The sequence below is a fragment of the Ranitomeya imitator genome, chromosome 4 (assembly GCF_032444005.1).
Source record: "Ranitomeya imitator isolate aRanImi1 chromosome 4, aRanImi1.pri, whole genome shotgun sequence".
NCBI lineage: Eukaryota > Metazoa > Chordata > Amphibia > Anura > Dendrobatidae > Ranitomeya > Ranitomeya imitator.
Genome location: NC_091285.1, coordinates 332,112,546 through 332,129,966, shown reverse-complemented (window position 1 = coordinate 332,129,966; position 17,421 = coordinate 332,112,546). Strand labels below are relative to the sequence as shown.

General features: G+C 43.5%; 1 protein-coding gene across 1 annotated transcript in view; it reads right to left on the bottom strand.

The window, feature by feature from the left end:
* The window catches only part of LOC138676083 (transcriptional regulator QRICH1-like), a 77,535-nt gene that overhangs the window by 2,317 nt on the left and 57,797 nt on the right, over positions 1 to 17,421 (bottom strand). The window contains exons 8-9 of the mRNA XM_069764944.1: positions 11,408 to 11,559; positions 7,572 to 7,662 (exon numbers count right to left, since the gene is read on the bottom strand). Of these exons, the coding sequence (XP_069621045.1) occupies positions 7,572 to 7,662; positions 11,408 to 11,559 (243 nt within the window). The remainder of the gene's footprint in view (positions 1 to 7,571; positions 7,663 to 11,407; positions 11,560 to 17,421) is intronic.

Below are 17,421 nucleotides of genomic sequence, written 5' to 3'. Positions count from 1 at the left end.
GAAGGGGGTGTTGCGGCAGACGTGAGGCGATGCTGCGGCGGTGCAGAGTGCACCTGAGAAGGGTCCCTTCTTCAGGATGCCGGTGTCAGAAATGTGGCGGCGCCACAGCCCGGTGTCCATGGTGAGCAGAGTATCACCGGTTTCCAAGCGGCCATCTTCCTGAAGCCGTGGGCCGCCTGAGGCTTCAGGAAAATGGCCACCGTAGGCCGCGCGTGCGCAGATTGAAATCTCGGCGGCACTCTGCCTCAGGAAAAAAGCCTCAGAGATCTCAATCTGCGCAAGCACTGCTTCCGGTAACCCACGGCTTCCAGAAGATGGCCGCAGGGAAACCGGTGATGCACTCTGCTCTGCTCACCGGAATACCACATTTCTGCTGCCGATATCCTGAAGAGGTGACTCTGCTCCATGATCTGCAGCATCGCACCCGGAGACTGAAGCATTGCTCCCCTTCTGCCGCAGCTGGCATCCAGAGGATGGGACCCTGCTCTAAGCTCTGCCTCGCCGCTGACACTGGACCCGCAGCATTGCACCCGGGACTGCAGCACTGCCCCAACTCTGCCGCCGCCGGCTTCCTGAGGAAGGGACCCTGCCTTCTGTGACCCCTCTGTACCACCGCCAGCTCTTAGGTAAGATACATTAAATTCAGACAATAAAACGTACCCCCATCTTATAAAAATCTTTTTTCTATTTTCCACCCCAAAATTTGGGGTGCGTCTTATGGTCCGGTGTTGTCTTGTACCGTATTTTTCGGACTATATCTAAAAGAGGCAATGCTCTGCTAGCTAATGCATCAGATGCACAAATCTATTGGCACACACCATTTTGCAAGCGTTTACACCTGAACCACAGACACTTTTCTATCAAATGTGATGGAACCTACAATGAAGAATCCAACACACTTATTACCAAATTACAGACAATTTTTATGTATTCAGTGTTCCAATTTGTTTGTTTTTTCTCCACAACATTTACTTATTACTACTTGTTAAATTACGGCTATGTTCATATTTTTATATTAACAGCGTTATTTCTAGTGACAGGTTCCATTTAAATGAGGGAAAACACAAACTCAGATGAGCAGCAACAAATGACAAATTGCAGTATCTAACAAAAACTAGACCAAAATGCAGCAGCTTGTGCGAAAAATTAAGTACACTGCATGAATCAATAGCATGTAGTACCCACCTTTAGCAAAAACAACTTTAGGTTACGCAGAAAACAATTACTTCATCAGTCACATGTCATTCTGAAGGAATTTTGGCCGACTCTTAACTTTAATCAATGTTGTAAAGTAAATTCATATTTGCGGGCATCTATTTATGCACAGCTCTCTTACGGTCCCACGACAGCACTTCAATTTTGGCGATACCTGGACTTTGACAGAGCCCTTGCAGTACTTTTATTCTTTTCATTTTCAGCAATTCTGATGTAGATTTGCTGGTGTGCCGCTGATCTAAGTCCTGCTGCTTGACCGTCAACTCAATGACTACTCAGTGTCCAAGTACAAAGGCTTAAAAAAAAAGCTCAAATCATCACCCCTACATCACTGTGCTATAGAGTTAGTATAATGTGTTTGCAGAGATGCTGTGTTTGGACAAAACGAGGCCAGAGAGGAGATGTTTGCAAAAAACACAAGAACTTTGCAAATTCTTGTGGTTTGTTCAGATGCAATTTTGTAACATTTAGCCATGCTGCCATGTTTTATTTTGAAGGGTAGCCAGGAGAAAGCATTCTTTCTAAAGTAGCCATACCTTTTTTAGTCGTTTTTTGACTGTAAACTGTCAAGATCTTGAACATGTAGCATGATGATGCCTTTAGATTCTGAGCTGTAGCTCTTGGATGTTTTTCACTTGTGAATGATCTTTTTCACTGTAGAATAATGGGCTCTAAATTATTTGGTAATAGCATTATAACTCTTCCCAGATTGATAGGCAATAACAATTGCTTATTTAAGATCACTTCTGAAGTCTTGCCTCTTTAGCATTGTGTTAACACAATCCAGTTTGCTGGCCTGGAGCATTCAGCGACAACTTCTGATTTTATAGAGTTGGTCACTCATGTTGATGAAAAATCAATCAAGGGCATTTGATGAGCAGCTCCTGGCAGTTACCCTACTTACCCTCTTAATTCCTATGCAAGCAGTAGGAATGTACCGTATATACTCGAGTATAAGCCGACCCGAGTATAAGCCGACCCCCTAATTTTGCCACAAAAAACTGGGAAAACTTATTGACTTGAGTATAAGCCTAGGGTGGAAATGCAGCATTTACCGGTGAATTTCAAAAATAAAAATAGATCATTCTTGCCCCATAGCTGTGCCATATAGTGCTCTGCACCGTTCATATTTCCCCATAGCTGTGCCATATAGTGCTCTGTACCGTTCATTATTGCCCCATAGCTGCCATATAGTGCTCTGCACCGTTCATTATTGCCCCATAGCTGTGCCATATAGTGCTCTGCACCGTTCAGATTTCCCCATAGCTGTGCCATATAGTGCTCTGCACCGTTCATATTGCCCCATAGCTGTGCCATATAGTGCTCTGCACCGTTCATATTGCCCCATAGCTGTGCCATATAGTGCTCTGCACCGTTCATTATTGCCCCATAGCTCTGCCACATAGTGCTCTGCACCGTTCATATTTCCCCATAGCTGTGCCATATAGTGCTCTGCACCGTTCATATTTCCCCATAGCTCTGCCCCATATAGTGCTCTGCACTGTTCATATTTCCCCATAGAGCTCCACATAAATCTGTGCCATATAGTGCTCTGCACCGTTCATATTTCCCCATAGAGCTCCACATAAATCTGTGACATATAGTGCTCTGCACCGTTCATATTGTCCCATAGCTGTGCCCCATATAGTGCTCTGCACTGTTCATATTGTCCCATATCTTTGCCATATAGTGCTCTGCACCGTTCATATTGTCCCATAGCTGTGCCCCATATAGTGCTCTGCACTGTTCATATTGTCCCATATCTGTGCCCCATATAGTGCTCTGCACCGTTCATATTTCCCCATAGCTGTGCCATATAGTGCTCTGCACAGTTCATATTTCCCCATAGAGCTCCACATATATCTCTGCCATTGCTGCTGCTGCAATAAAAAAAAAAAAAACACACTCACCTTTCTTGCTTGCAGCTCCCGGCGTCTCTCTGCTCTGACTGATCAGGCAGAGGGCGCCGCGCATACTATATGCGTCATCGCGCCCTCTGACCTGAACAGTCAGAGCAAGAGGACGCGAAGACAGAGAGACGTCGGGAAGATGGAGCGGCGCCCGGCGGCTGGAACGCGGGCAGGTGAATATTATATACTTACCTGCTCCCGGCGTCCGGCTCCCTCTGCCTGTCACAGCTGTCTTCGGTGCCGCAGCCTCTTCCTCTATCAGCGGTCACCGGCACCGCTGATTAGAGAAATGAATAGGCGGCTCCACCCCTATGGGAGGTGGAGCCGCTTATTCATTTCTCTAATGAGCGGTCCCACGTGACCGCTGAAGAGGGGAAGAGCTGCAGCACCGAAGACCGTGGGACGGCAGGGGGAGCGCCAGGATCGCTGGGACTAGGCAAGTATGCCTCAGCGCCCTCACCCGCCGACCCTGCCACCCACCTTGACTCGAGTATAAGCCGAGAGGGGCACTTTCAGCCCAAAATTTTGGGCTGAAAATCTCGGCTTATACTCGAGTATATACGGTACTTATTTTTTTTCACTCACTAATTCTGCATTTTAACAACATTTGTTGACCATGTAATTTGTCATGTTTTGTTCATTTGAGGTTGCATTTCCTTAATTTTAGGACTCCCCAAGAATCAGATGCTTTCATTTTTTTTATGTCTTGATTAGTGTTGAGCGATACCGTCCGATACTTGAAAGTATCGGTATAGGATAGTATCGGCCGATACCCGAAAAATATCGGATATCGCCGATACCGATATCCGATACAAGTCAATGGGACACCAAGTATCGGAAGGTATCCTGATGGTTCCCAGGGTCTGAAGGAGAGGAAACTCTCCTTCAGGCCCTGGGATCCATATTAATGTGTAAAATAAAGAATTAAAATAAAAAATATTGATATATTCACCTCTCCGGCGGCCCCTGGACATCACGCTGGTAACCGGCAGGCTTCTTTGTTTAAAATGAGCGCCTTTAGGACCTGCGAATGACGTCGCGGCTTCTGATTGGCCACGTGCCGCTCATGTGACCGCCACGCGACCAATCAGAAGCCGCGACGTCATTCGCAGGTCCTTAATTCCTAGAATTAGGAGTTTAGTGAATGAGAATGACGTCGCGGCTTCTGATTGGTCGCGTGGCGGTCACATGAGCGGCACGCGACCAATCAGAAGCCGCGACGTCATTCGCAGGTCCTAAAGGCGCTCATTTTAAACAAAGAAGCCTGCCGGTTACCAGCGTGATGTCCAGGGGCCGCCGGAGAGGTGAATATATCAATATTTTTTATTTTAATTCTTTATTTTACACATCCCTATGGATCCGATACCGATACCCGATACCACAAAAGTATCGGATCTCGGTATCGGAATTCCGATACCGCAAGTATCGGCCGATACCCGATACTTGCGGTATCGGAATGCTCAACACTAGTCCTGATATAAAAAAACATAGAATACACAGAAGGAGCACTTAGTTCTTCGCATGATTGTAGCCGAGGCATTTTTTTTCCCCAATAACATAAAAAAAATGGACAGGATGTATATAAAATAGACAGTTTGATGATGCTGCTATGATAAAAAAAAAAAAACACCTATGGCCCTGTTTTACACGCCAGTCTTCACGATGGGCTGTAGCTGAGTAAGAGGACCCAGATTCATTTAGAGGCATCCGTCACTTGATGAATCAGGCACATATTACAAGCGACGTGCGCCTTGCCACAAATGTTACTCCATTTAGGGAAGACACGTCTGATAATGAATTACATGACCTGGTGTTGCCATGCCCCCATCCCAACACAGATCTGCTCATTTTGGTGGAGCTGGCCGGGACTGGCATGGAAACAAAAGTCGCAAAAATTTGGGGGCTTTTTCAGACAGAGAAAAACTCATCAAGCTGCACTTTTCTGTCCTGTCGAAAAAAAAACAATATACAGATGCATACGGTCTTTAATTCAATTTTTTTTCATAATAGAAGTCAATGGCTGTAGGATTGAACCATAGAGGCATCCTGTTAATATATACACATTTTGCAGTTAGCAACATATAACGTATGTTTGACCTGTCTAGCAGAAACGTTCTACACAAGGTTATAAGCTGTTCATTTTGAAACAGTCCATCTCTCCTCTACATCTTTGGATATTATGGTTGTAGAAGAGGCAAAGAGTGTGGAGGTAATAAGTAAAAAAAATACAAAAAATGGTTGTTTTCATGTAATGTAGATACAAGAATGTTTCAAGTGGTTACAACACTTCACCAATGGCTTTCTTGAATTGTAAAGGACTGTAAGGGTATGTTTCCATATTAAGTATATGCAGCGCTTTGGACGCAGCTCGCCCTTAGTGCTGCCGGCTTTTGTACGTGTGGAGATTCCGCATATGTTCATTGAACACAGGTGGACTCACTGCATCCTATACATAGACTCTGTAATTTAATCTTGCTGCGGTCTAGAAAGACGCGCCACATGTGCGTATACGCAGGCCTGCCACCTGCGTCTTTGAAACCATAGTGGAGATGGGATTTCATAAAATACCATCCAATATGCTGTAACATCTGGCCGCTGTGGACTGACTGTGGAAACATACCCTAAAGGATTGTCTGAAAACTGAACAAACGGTTATTTCCTATTTTCCTGTATAAACTCATCCACCAGCAAAACCTCAAATAAGTAAAAGTGGCAGATTAGTTGTCAATGCAGGTGGGTCTTATAGGAAAATGTTCAACATGGGAAAGACTGTATAAAGAAACTTCACAAAGCCACAAGATACCAGTATGCAAGAGACAAAAGAGGAACAAACAAAAAAATTAATCTACCGTACTTGTGAAAAATGCAGACCAGATGGAAAAACCTCCAGATGACTACAGCTGACCACATGCAGCTGTCATCTGAACGTTAACACTGGTATACAGTGATTTTGGTGCCAACGATGTCTGAATGGTTTTATATTAAGTTTACGGAGCGGATTGTAAGAATATATGACTGCTTAGCCAGATTGGCTCTCGTTTCTGAGATTTTTAATTGTTAATTGATTACAGTGTAATTCTGGCTTCAAAAAGTTGCTTTTATAGCACTGTAAGCCAACAAATTAAAACACAAAACAATTATATGGGATAATTCATTGCTACCTAAGACAATGTTAGAGTCAAAAGACAGACCAAAAAAACAAAATAGATTGCATTTGTTATCACACACAAGTCGCATTGAAGGAGTCCATTATTTTTAATGGATGAATTATCTAAAAAAAACTAAAGCCAATTCAGCAGAAGTAATGGGATTTTGGAACTCGGCACCCTCAAGATACTCAAAATCCCTTCAAAAAACCATGGCCCAGGAATTTTTTTTTCTTTTTGTACAACTGTGTAATTCTACAACCATGTCTCCCGACAACCATACACAGGAACGCTTAGCTCAACCAATAATGTCTCTGGAAATAGCTGGGATGACCCTTTATATGTTATCCCCTTCACGACCTTGGGTTTTTCAGTTTCTGTTTTTTGCTCCCCCTTTTCCCAGAGCCATAACTTTTTTATTTTTAAAATATGGCCATGTGAGGGCTTGTTTTTGGGGGTCAAGTTGTACCTGCAACTGCAGGGCTTGCCTAAAAAACAGGCATGTGTTGCACTTGTTGAGCAGCTGCGAGACATGCAGCCGCGGCGACTTGTACATATTTCTTGAGCATGCAGTAGTCACTCAGTTAGCACACGAGCATGCTCAGATATCACCTTATTCGAGCACGTTCGCTCATCACTAGTAACTATCGCAGCAGCTTGTACAAATGATTTCTACAATAAATATGTAGCACATATTAGGTCACTATAACAGAAGGGATTGAGTTATGTATTACACATCATACAAAATGTTCTTTGAACGTAAAACAGTATGATGGGCAACATGCCATTCTTTTAGAGAGTGATGACAATTGTAAAAAAAAAAAGGTTTTCTTTTTCCACTCTTCCGTTTTGTCCTTCTGTTTTTCTGGGGTGATGCTGAAAACATTGAATAAAACACAGAAGCTGTGAGAAAGGCTTAAACACAACACAAGGTGTCTGAGGAGCTATAATAAAGTAACAACATGCCGGAACACAAAGACTGCTCTACGACAAGTGTCACTGTTGCCCATGGCAACCATGCTTCTGCTGTTATGTTCCAAGAGTATGTTTGAAAATGAAGCCTCTTTATGATCATTTATGTCTTTCTGAATTACAAGGAGGATCCAAGCACGGCTAAGAGGAGGGGAGCACGTTCCTTCTCCAGCTTCAGCTGCACTACTGGAACAGAACACTTATTATTGAGGCCGCTTTCCATCTTAACACAACATAACATGTCCCAGAACCTGGTTCTAACCCACATGGCGGCACTGAGCAATGGCTACCCATTACTTTCATTTGCAAAAAGTTGTTTAGGACCTACCATTTAAAGCGATAGAAGTCATACAGTTTTATTGGACACTGCAGTGGGTTATCTGGATTTTCAAGTTGCTCCACGTAGGTTTCTTCTGCAACTAAAAACAAAAGAAATGTTATGTTTATTAAAAAAAAAAAAAGAAAGCAATTTCATGTAGCATTTTAATTCATGCGATGTCATGCCTACGTATTCATGGCTTTAATATTGGTTCTGTTTTAGGCATATCTCTTTTTGCTTCATCTATTTAAGTTGTTTGATCATAGAATTTCAGGCCTAATAAGAAAGTCATTATATTTAAACATATGTGTTTTTATTTCACAATTTTTTCCTTCCTTTATGGAAGGAGCAGCAAAAATAGCAAACTTTGGGCATATTCCATTACGTAAAAATACATCAAAAACAGAGAAGTAATAATAAAATCTTTATTTTTATATAGCGCTAACATATTCCGCAACGCTTTACAGGTTGCACACATTGTCATCACTGTCCCCGATGGGGCTCACAATCTGAATTCCCTATCAGTATATCTTTGGAATGTGGGAGGAAACCAGAGTACCCGGAGGAATCCCACACAAAGACGGGGAGAACATACAAACTCCTTGCAGATGTTGTCCTTGGTTGGATTTGAACCCAGGACTCCAGGCTGCAGTGTTAACCACTGAGCCACCGTGCTTGCCCGTAAAGTAAGTAAAACCGAATGACAAAGCAAAAGTGCTCATCATATCAACAATGACTGTAAAATAATCCATCAGTTTTCTTCTCAAGCAGCATCACTAATATGTACAATTACTATATTAAAGACAAGAATGTGGAAACGTTTGTGACTCGCGTTCCCTCATATGGCAAGTGACATTTCTGAATGCTGGGGTCCTCACTTCTCACTGCTCTTTGACTGACATACGAGAGCAGAGGTGCCATTACGCAGCAGCACCTCAGTTAATCTAAAAGTGGAAGTGCTGGTGCCTGGCAGGAAGACACAGAGTGCCATAGGCTAAGTGCACAGATAGGCCAATGCACTCGCCACACTAATATGCCCATCAATAACAGCTGAATCTCAGTGTAACAGCAGAGGATGCTTCTGGGATATGTATTGGTCAGGAGTCACACTGCCATCTCTCCTGCACAGCCTTGGCATATGCAGGGGTGCCATTACTGACAGGTTACAAACCACGCACAGGCGCTTAGTGCACCCTAGGCATGGCCATACAGTTCTATGCACTTCACCCATCTCCTCTTCCTTGCGTGACAGCTTCTGCTTTACAGGAGTCAGAGATGGGTGATGATTAGTGTTGAGCGATACCGTCCGATACTTGAAAGTATCGGTATCGGATAGTATCGGCCGATACCCAAAAAATATCGGATATCGCCGATACCGATATCCGATACCAATACAAGTCAATGGGACATCAAGTATCGGAAGGTATTCTCATGGTTCCCAGGGTCTGAAGGAGAGGAAACTCTCCTTCAGGCCCTGGGATCCATAGGGATGTGTAAAATAAAGAATTAAAATAAAAAATATTGATATATTTACCTCTCCGGCGGCCCCTGAACTCAGCGCGGGTAACCGGCAGGCTTCGTTGTTCAAAATCAGCGCTTTTAGGACCTGAGAATCACGTCCCGGCTTCTGATTGGTCGCGGGCCGCCCATGTGACCGCCACGCGACCAATCACAAGCCGCGACATCACCGCAAGCTATTAACGCGCTCATTTTTAAAAATAAGCGCGGTAATGACTTTCAAAGACGTAGCGGCTTGTGACGTGGCCGCGACCAAGCCGCTACGTATTTGAAAGTCATTACCGCGCTCATTTTTAAAAATGAGCGCGTTAATAGCTTGCGGTGACGTCGTGGCTTGTGATTGGTCGCGTGGCCGCGACCAATCACAAGCCGCTACGTCTTTGAAAGTCATTACCGCGCTCATTTTTAAAAATGAGCGCGTTAATAGCTTGCGGTGACGTCGCGGCTTGTGATTGGTCGCGTGGCGGTCACATGGGCGGCCCACGACCAATCAGAAGCCGGGACGTGATTCTCAGGTCCTAAAAGCGCTGATTTTGAACAACGAAGCCTGCCGGTTACCCGCGCTGAGTCCAGGGGCCGCCGGAGAGGTAAATATATCAATATTTTTTATTTTAATTCTTTATTTTACACATCTCTATGTATCCGATACCGATACCCGATACCACAAAAGTATCGGATCTCGGTATCGGAATTCCGATACCGCAAGTATCGGCCGATACCCGATACTTGCGGTATCGGAATGCTCAACACTAGTGATGATATACACATAACAGGTATGATCACCGAAGTGTTTAGCCACACAAACAAGTATCTGCTTTTGGTTTGAGCAGTCATTTAAATTGACCCGCTGTGGGCATGCTCAACTGCAGCCTCACTAACAGCGGACTCAGCACGCATTCTTGTGATCAGTGAGGCTCATTCTTTTGTTGAAACGTTAGATTTTCAGTGTGCATCAAGCTTTATTGCAACATTTGCCTGTTACAGTCACCGGAAAAAAAACTCCCCTTGTACAGCATTAAATAAACTTTGTACATAGTACCAGACTGGTCTTTAACCCCTTCACGACCTTGCCCTTTTTCGTTTTTGCGTTCTCGTTTTTCACTCCCCTCCTTCCCAGAGCCATACCTTTTTTATTTTTCCATCAATATGGCCATGTGAGGGCTTATTTTTTGCGGGACGAGTTGTACTTTTGAACAACATCATTGGTTTTACCATGTCGTGTACTAGAAAACGGGAAAAAAATTCCAAGTGCGGTGAAATTGCAAAAAAAGTGCAATCCCACACTTGTTTTTTGTTTGGCTTTTTTGCTAGGTTCACCAAATGCTAAAACTGACCTGCCATTGTGATTGTCCAGGTCATTACGAGTTCATAGACACCAAACATGTCTAGGTTACGTTTTATCTAAGTGGTAAAAAAAAATTCCAAACTTTGCTAAAACGGGCTTATTTGACAGCGGCATTTAACTAGTTAATAGCGGCGGGTGAATCGCGATTTCACCTGCCGCTATTGCGGGCACATGTCAGCTGTTCAAAACAGCTGACATGTCCCGGCTTTGAGGTGGGCTCAGCGCCGGACCCCACATCAAAGCAGGGGATCCAACCTCCGCAGTAATAGTACGGCAGAGGTCGGTAAGGGGTTAAAGAAAATCGGTCAGCAGGTTTTTGCTATGTAATCTGAAGACAACAGGCAATAGAGGCTGAAAGACAGAATTTAGAGATGTGTCACTTGTCAAGGCGTGTGCTGTTGTCTAGTAACTGTGAAGGATTTATCACTGAGATTAACTAGTCCTGCAATGTCCCATCCTGTGATAATCACCTCACTGTCTATAGACATTGTACACAGAGAGCCTGGTGTGGGCGGGGTTATCTTTCTCAGCTCTGCTTCATTCTAAATCTAAAAGCTCTGATTGTGTCAGATCGGCTGCACCCAGGAATCTAAGTGATACATTGTTGGATTCAGTGTCTCTTTAGCTACATTATGCTGCTATCAGATGAAGTGGCAAAAACCTGCTGACAGATTCCCTTTAAAGGTGGGGTTGTGAAACCTGGTACTTCCACCAATCACCTGTTACCAATGCCAGCAGGAAGTTCTCAGGTGCTGCCGGAAACACAGCAGCTCCATGAAAACTATAGAGGCAGCAGCCGTGTACTAGAAATCTACCCCTATTAATTTTAATATAGGGTGGATCTACACCATCTTAGGACATCCGGCAGAGGCAAGTAATAGCAGATCGGCAAGAGTGCAGAGTATCACACCTCCATGATCAATAAAAAAAAGTAGTGGCCAAACCCTTTCATTAAAAGTTACCAACTATTACGGTTCTTCACCTTTCAAGCCACTCTGAACTTGTCCATACAGGCGCAAAAAGCGAATTGTACAGTTCTTGTCTTTTCCTATTCCTGGGCTTTTTCTCGTCTGTTTTGTGATCTTGGAAAAAGCCAACTGTGAATGTTGCTCTACAGTTTTCAAAATAAAGTACCTAAAAGAAAGCAAATATGCAAATCATCAGCAATCATTACTTGTCATGTGTCACTAAGTTGCAATAACTAATTAAACTACATATTCTAGTGCTGCTGAGATTTGTATTTCATGGTAGTAGTATCATCGGGCTAATAAAATTTGCGTTTAGGAAAATACATGAAATTTGACAAACTTGCATAAATTCTGAATTTTTTAATTTAAATTTTTCCTATCCTTATTGCATAGTCATACCACACAAAATTTCATAAATAACATTTCCCATATAAATACTTTACATCACCATCATTCTTCCAATTATGGTTTATTTTGGTAGGATGTTTGAAGGGTTAAAAAAATGTTGCAGCAATATTTTTTCTCCCCCCTGGTGAATTTACAAATTTTATTTTTTTACAGAGCTAATCAGGTGTGAAGGAACTATGAGGGGCCTAGTTTCTGGTTAACGCCTCTCCCCACCCACTCCAAAGTAATACCATTTTAAAAATTGCACCCCCTCAATCTAATCAAAACTGCTGCCAGAAAGCATATTAACTGTTCAGGTGCTGCATTGAAACAAAAACAAAGTGGATTACATGAAAAAAGAGAAGTCACATTTTTTCCCACTAAAATGTTGCTTTAGCCCCACTTTTTTATTTTCATAAGGGGTAATAGGGGAAAATGAACCCCGCAATTTATTATTACATTTCTCCCAAACGCAGCAATGGCCCATATGTTATTGACAACAGAGCTTGGGAGTCAATGAGCACCATTTGACTTTTGAAGAAAAATTTTGGCTGGAATCAATTAAGAGTCGAAATGACAAACTGCAGAGCTCCTAAAAGGTGCCAAAATAGCAGAACCTCCCCCACAAGTGACCACATTTTAGAAACTATACCCCTCAATAAATTAATCTAGAAGTGGAGTGACCATTTTGGATCCATAAATGTTTAATCAAAGTTTATAACATAGGAAAGTAAAAAGTAAAATAATTTTCCAAAAAATGCTACTTTAGTTTAAATTTTAATTTTTCACAAGAGGTAAATAGAAGATGAACCCCAAAATTTGTTTTGTCATTTTTCCTGAACATGGCAATCTATATCCCTTTTCTGACATTAAACGTACTATCCCGTCGAGGTGGGGTGGGCCCGTATGCCCACCGACGGAATAGTACGTCATAGCAATCGGCTGCGCTCACGGGGGGGAACGCGGCTGAGTGTCAGCTGACTATCGCAGCTGACATCTGGCACTGTGTGCCAGGAGCGGTCAAGAACCGCCCCCTAACCCCTGGCACACTGCGATCAAACATAATCGCAGTGTTACGGCGGTATAGGGGGCTCCCTGCCTGCTTCCCCGAGACCCTCGGAGCAACGTGATGTGATCGCGCTGCTCTGAGGGTCTCCTACCTCTTCCCCCTGCAGGACCTGGATCCAAAATGGCTACGGGGCTGCAGGGAGGTGGCTTCCAAGCACCTGCTCAGCGATCTGTCACTTTACTGTGAAATTTTTATTTTCACGGCTCTGCGTAATAAACTGTAGTGAAACACTTGGGGGTTCACAGCTCTCACAACACATCTAGATAAGATCCTTAGGGGGTCTACTTTCCAAAATGGTGTCACTTGTGGGGGGTTTCAATGTTTAGGCACATCAGGGGCTCTCCAAACGCAACATGGCGTCCCATCTCAATTCCAGCCAATTTTGCATTGAAAAGTCAAACGGCGCTCCTTCCCTTCCGAGCTCTCCCATGCGCCCAAACAGTGGTTTACCGGGTACCAAGGACAAATTGTACAACAACTTTTGGGGTCCATTTTCTCCTGTTACCCTTGGTAAAATAAAACAAATTGGAGCTGAAAGTTTTTTTTTTTTTTGTTTTTTTAAACATTCCAAAAATTCCTGTGAAACACCTGAAGGGTTAATAAACTTCTTGAATGTGGTTTTGAGCACCTTGAGGGGTGCAGTTTTTAGAATGGTGTCACACTTGGGTATTTTCTATCATATAGACCCCTCAAAATGACTTCAAATGTGACGTGGTCCCTGAAAAACAATGGTGTTGTAAAAATGAGAAATTGATGGTCAACTTTTAACCCTTATAACTCCCTAACAAAAAAAATTTTGTTTCCAAAATTGTGCCGACATGTGAGGAATGTTACTTATTAAGTATTTTGTGTGACATATCTGTCATTTAACCCCTTAATGACAGCCAATACGTCTTTTAACTGACCTGAGATATAAGAGCATAGCTTCCCCATACAGGTGACAATCCAGAAGCTGTCTGTTGTCCACTATAGCTGATAACTTGCTGTATCAGCCACGATCAGTGTTTGCCCCGCCCAACTTTCTTTAACTCCTTAGATGCTGCTGTCAATAGTGACTACATCATATAAATGGTTAACAGAGTGTGGGGGCTTCCTTTTTATCCCAATTGGTGCCCTCAGATCATGATTTTGTGGTCCTGGTGTTTGCCATGGCAATTCATGACCAAATAGCGGCCTTAGAGTCTGACGGCTGTTGTAATCTGTTCAGAATTTACCGACATTTAGGTAGTAAAAATGCACATTTTCATTTCTGTTATGCCACTTTACATTAATTCCTGTAAAGCACCTGAAGGGTTAATAAACTACCTGACAGCAGTTTTCAATATGTCAGGGGGTGCTTTTTTTAAAATGGTATAACTTTGGGGGTTTTCCCAATATATGGGACCCCTAAAGTTAGTTCAAACATGGATAGGTCCCTAAAAAATAACTTTTGTAAATTTCCTTGAAAAAAAATGAAAAATTACTGCTACATTTTTAAACCTCCTAAAATGCTAACAAAATAAAAGAACATTTTACAAATGGTGCTGATGTAAAGCCGACATGTGGGAAATGTTTTTCATTAATGTATTTCTGTGGTATGACTATCTGGATTAAAGGGATAATCATTCAAAGTTTGAAAATTGCTAAATTTTTTTACATTTTTCTCAAATTTCTGATATTTTTTATAAATAAACAAAACATAACCTAAATTTACCATTATCATAAAGTATAATGTGTCACGAAAAAACAGTCTCAAAAGCACTGGGATTTGTTGAAGAATGAGAGTTATTACCACATAAAGTGACACTGGTCAGATTTAAAAAAAAATTGGCTCCGTCACTAAGGGGTTAAGGGCATAAAAATTTAAAGTTGGAAAATTGCAAAATTTTCGCCAAATTTCCGTTTTTTTTCACAAATAAGCGCAGGTAATATCAAATAAATGTTACCACTATCATGAAGTACAATATGTCTCAGAAAAACTGTCAGAATCACCGGGATAAGTTGAAGCGTTCCAGAGTTATAACCTCATAAAGGGACAGTGGTCAAAATTGTAAAAATTGGCTTGGTCATTAACGTGCAAACCACCTTTGGTCAGTCAGTGCCCCCTCCATACTCCCCTCCAGTCAGCGCCCACATAACGTTAGCAGTCCGTTAAACGGACTGCGTTACACCGCGGCTGCCATTACCCCTGTAAGTGTTACCTACTTTTTACTACTGATGCTGCCTATGCAGCATGAATAGTAAAAACATATAATGTTAAAAATAATTAAAAAAAAAAAAAAATTATATTCTCACCTTCCGGCGTCCGCGGCAGCCTTTCCCACCCCTCGCGATGCTCCGGTCCCAAGAATGCATTGCGGCAATGACTCCAGATGACGTAGCGGTCTCGAGAGAACGCTACATCATCACGTGTTATTGCCGCAAGGCATCACTGGGAACGGAGAGTTGCGACGAGCATCGCTAAAGGCCTGGGCTGGATCCGGCGGCCGCCAGAAGGGGAGTATATAACTATTTTTTATTTTAATTCTTTTTTTAGCGGGATATGGTGCCCACATTGCTATATACTACGTGGGCCCTGCTATATACTGTGTGGGCCGTGCTATATACTGCGTGGGCCGTGCTATATACTGCGTGGGCCATGCTATATACTGCGTGGGCCGTGCTATATACTGCGTGGGCCATGCTATATACTGCGTGGGCCGTGCTATATACTGTGTGCAATATCAAAAATTACCGCACACGAAGCTGGTATGATGCAAATATATAACAAGTTTATTGTGTTCACAAAACAGGTTGCCCCCGGGCCTTATTCATGGAGTTACTTAACCTGGAACAGGCTGGGAATATGCTGTTTTGCCGCAGCAGCAGGGCGCAGGAGCGCCACTCATCCAGCACCCTCCATTCACGTCACTACAAGCCTCAGGAGTGCTGCCCACACGGGTCATCCAGCTATACACAGGCCCACTACGGATGTCACAGCCTCTGTGTGCCACTATCGCTTTGCATTACAAAACAGCATATTCCCAGCCTGTTCCAGGTTAAGTAACCCCATGAATAAGGCCCGGGAGGGTCGAAACGTTGGGTTTCTATCTGCACTTTTTGTTTCCTTTTTGTAGCAACCTGTTTTGTGAACACAATAAACTTGCTATATATTTGCATCATACCAGCTTCAAGTGTGCGGTAATTTTTGATATTGGACTGTTTTGGACCACACGGTCTGTTTTATCAGCACCTACTTACCTCTGTCCTGAGTGCACACCATTATTTCCTCTATATACTGCATGGGCCGTGCTATATACTGCGCGGGCCGTGCTATATACTGCGCGGGCCGTGCTATATACTGCGCGGGCCGTGCTATATACTGCGCGGGCCGTGCTATATACTGCGCGGGCCGTGCTATATACTGCGCGGGCCATGCTATATACTGCGCGGGCCGTGCTATATACTGCGCGGGCCATGCTATATACTGCGCGGGCCGTGCTATATACTGCGTGGGCCGTGCTATATACTATGTAGCTGTGCTATATACTACATGGGCTGTGTTATATGCTACGTGGGCTGTGAGACTCTTTCGCCCGAGGCCCTCAAAAACCTGGAGCTGGCCCTGGCTTCACTGATTAATCAGCGACAGATGCAGTAAGGCCACAAATTGACGCGGGATTTGAACCATGCTTCGCTAATTGGTCGCGCCCGGCCGGCCGAATCCTGTGTAATCATTGCATTATTCTGAAATCTTCATAAATAAACTACATACATATTCTAGAATACCCGATGCGTTAGAATCGGGTCACCATCTAGTATAACATTTGGCAAAAAAAGTGCCGTTTATACACACGGCCAGGCTCAGAATTGCAAATTTGGCTTCACCAGATTGCGAGAGCCATATCACATCTGCAGAGTTCCTGAGGCGCCAAAAAAGCAGAAACCTCCCACAATTGACCGCATTTTGAAAACTACACCCCTCAAGAAATTTATCTGGCCTGGTTACGGAGTGCGTTACCCGCGGCATAACGCGGTCCGTTACCGCCGGCATTAACTTTGTGTGAGCGGTGACTGGAGGGGGGTATGAGGGCACTGACTGCGGGGAGTAAGGAGCAGCTATTTTCTTCCGGACTGTGCCCGTCGCTGATTGGTCGTGGCTCTTTTGCCGCGACCAATCAGCGACTTGGATTTCCATGAAAGACAGAGGCCGCGACCAATGAATATCCATGACAGAAAGAAGGAAGTGACCCTTAGGGTATGTGTCAGGATTTGGTCAAGATTTTATGCAGGTAAAATCCTGACCAAATCTGCACCTGAGGTCACTTGCAGGTCACCTGCGTTGTCCTTGCGTTTTTTCTGCAATGTAAGGACATGCTGCGTTCTTAAAAGATGTGCCACATGTCCGTTTCCGTGGGTCTGCCGCATGCGTCTTTTAATGCATAGTGGAGACGGGATTTCATGAAATCCCCTCCACTATGCTGTAACATCTGGACGCTGCGTTTTTTACGCTGCGGCTCAACGCAGCGTCAAAAATGCAGCGCTTCCTGAACGTGGAAACATACCCTTAGACAATTATATAGTAGATCATATTCCACCGTGTCTTACAGACAC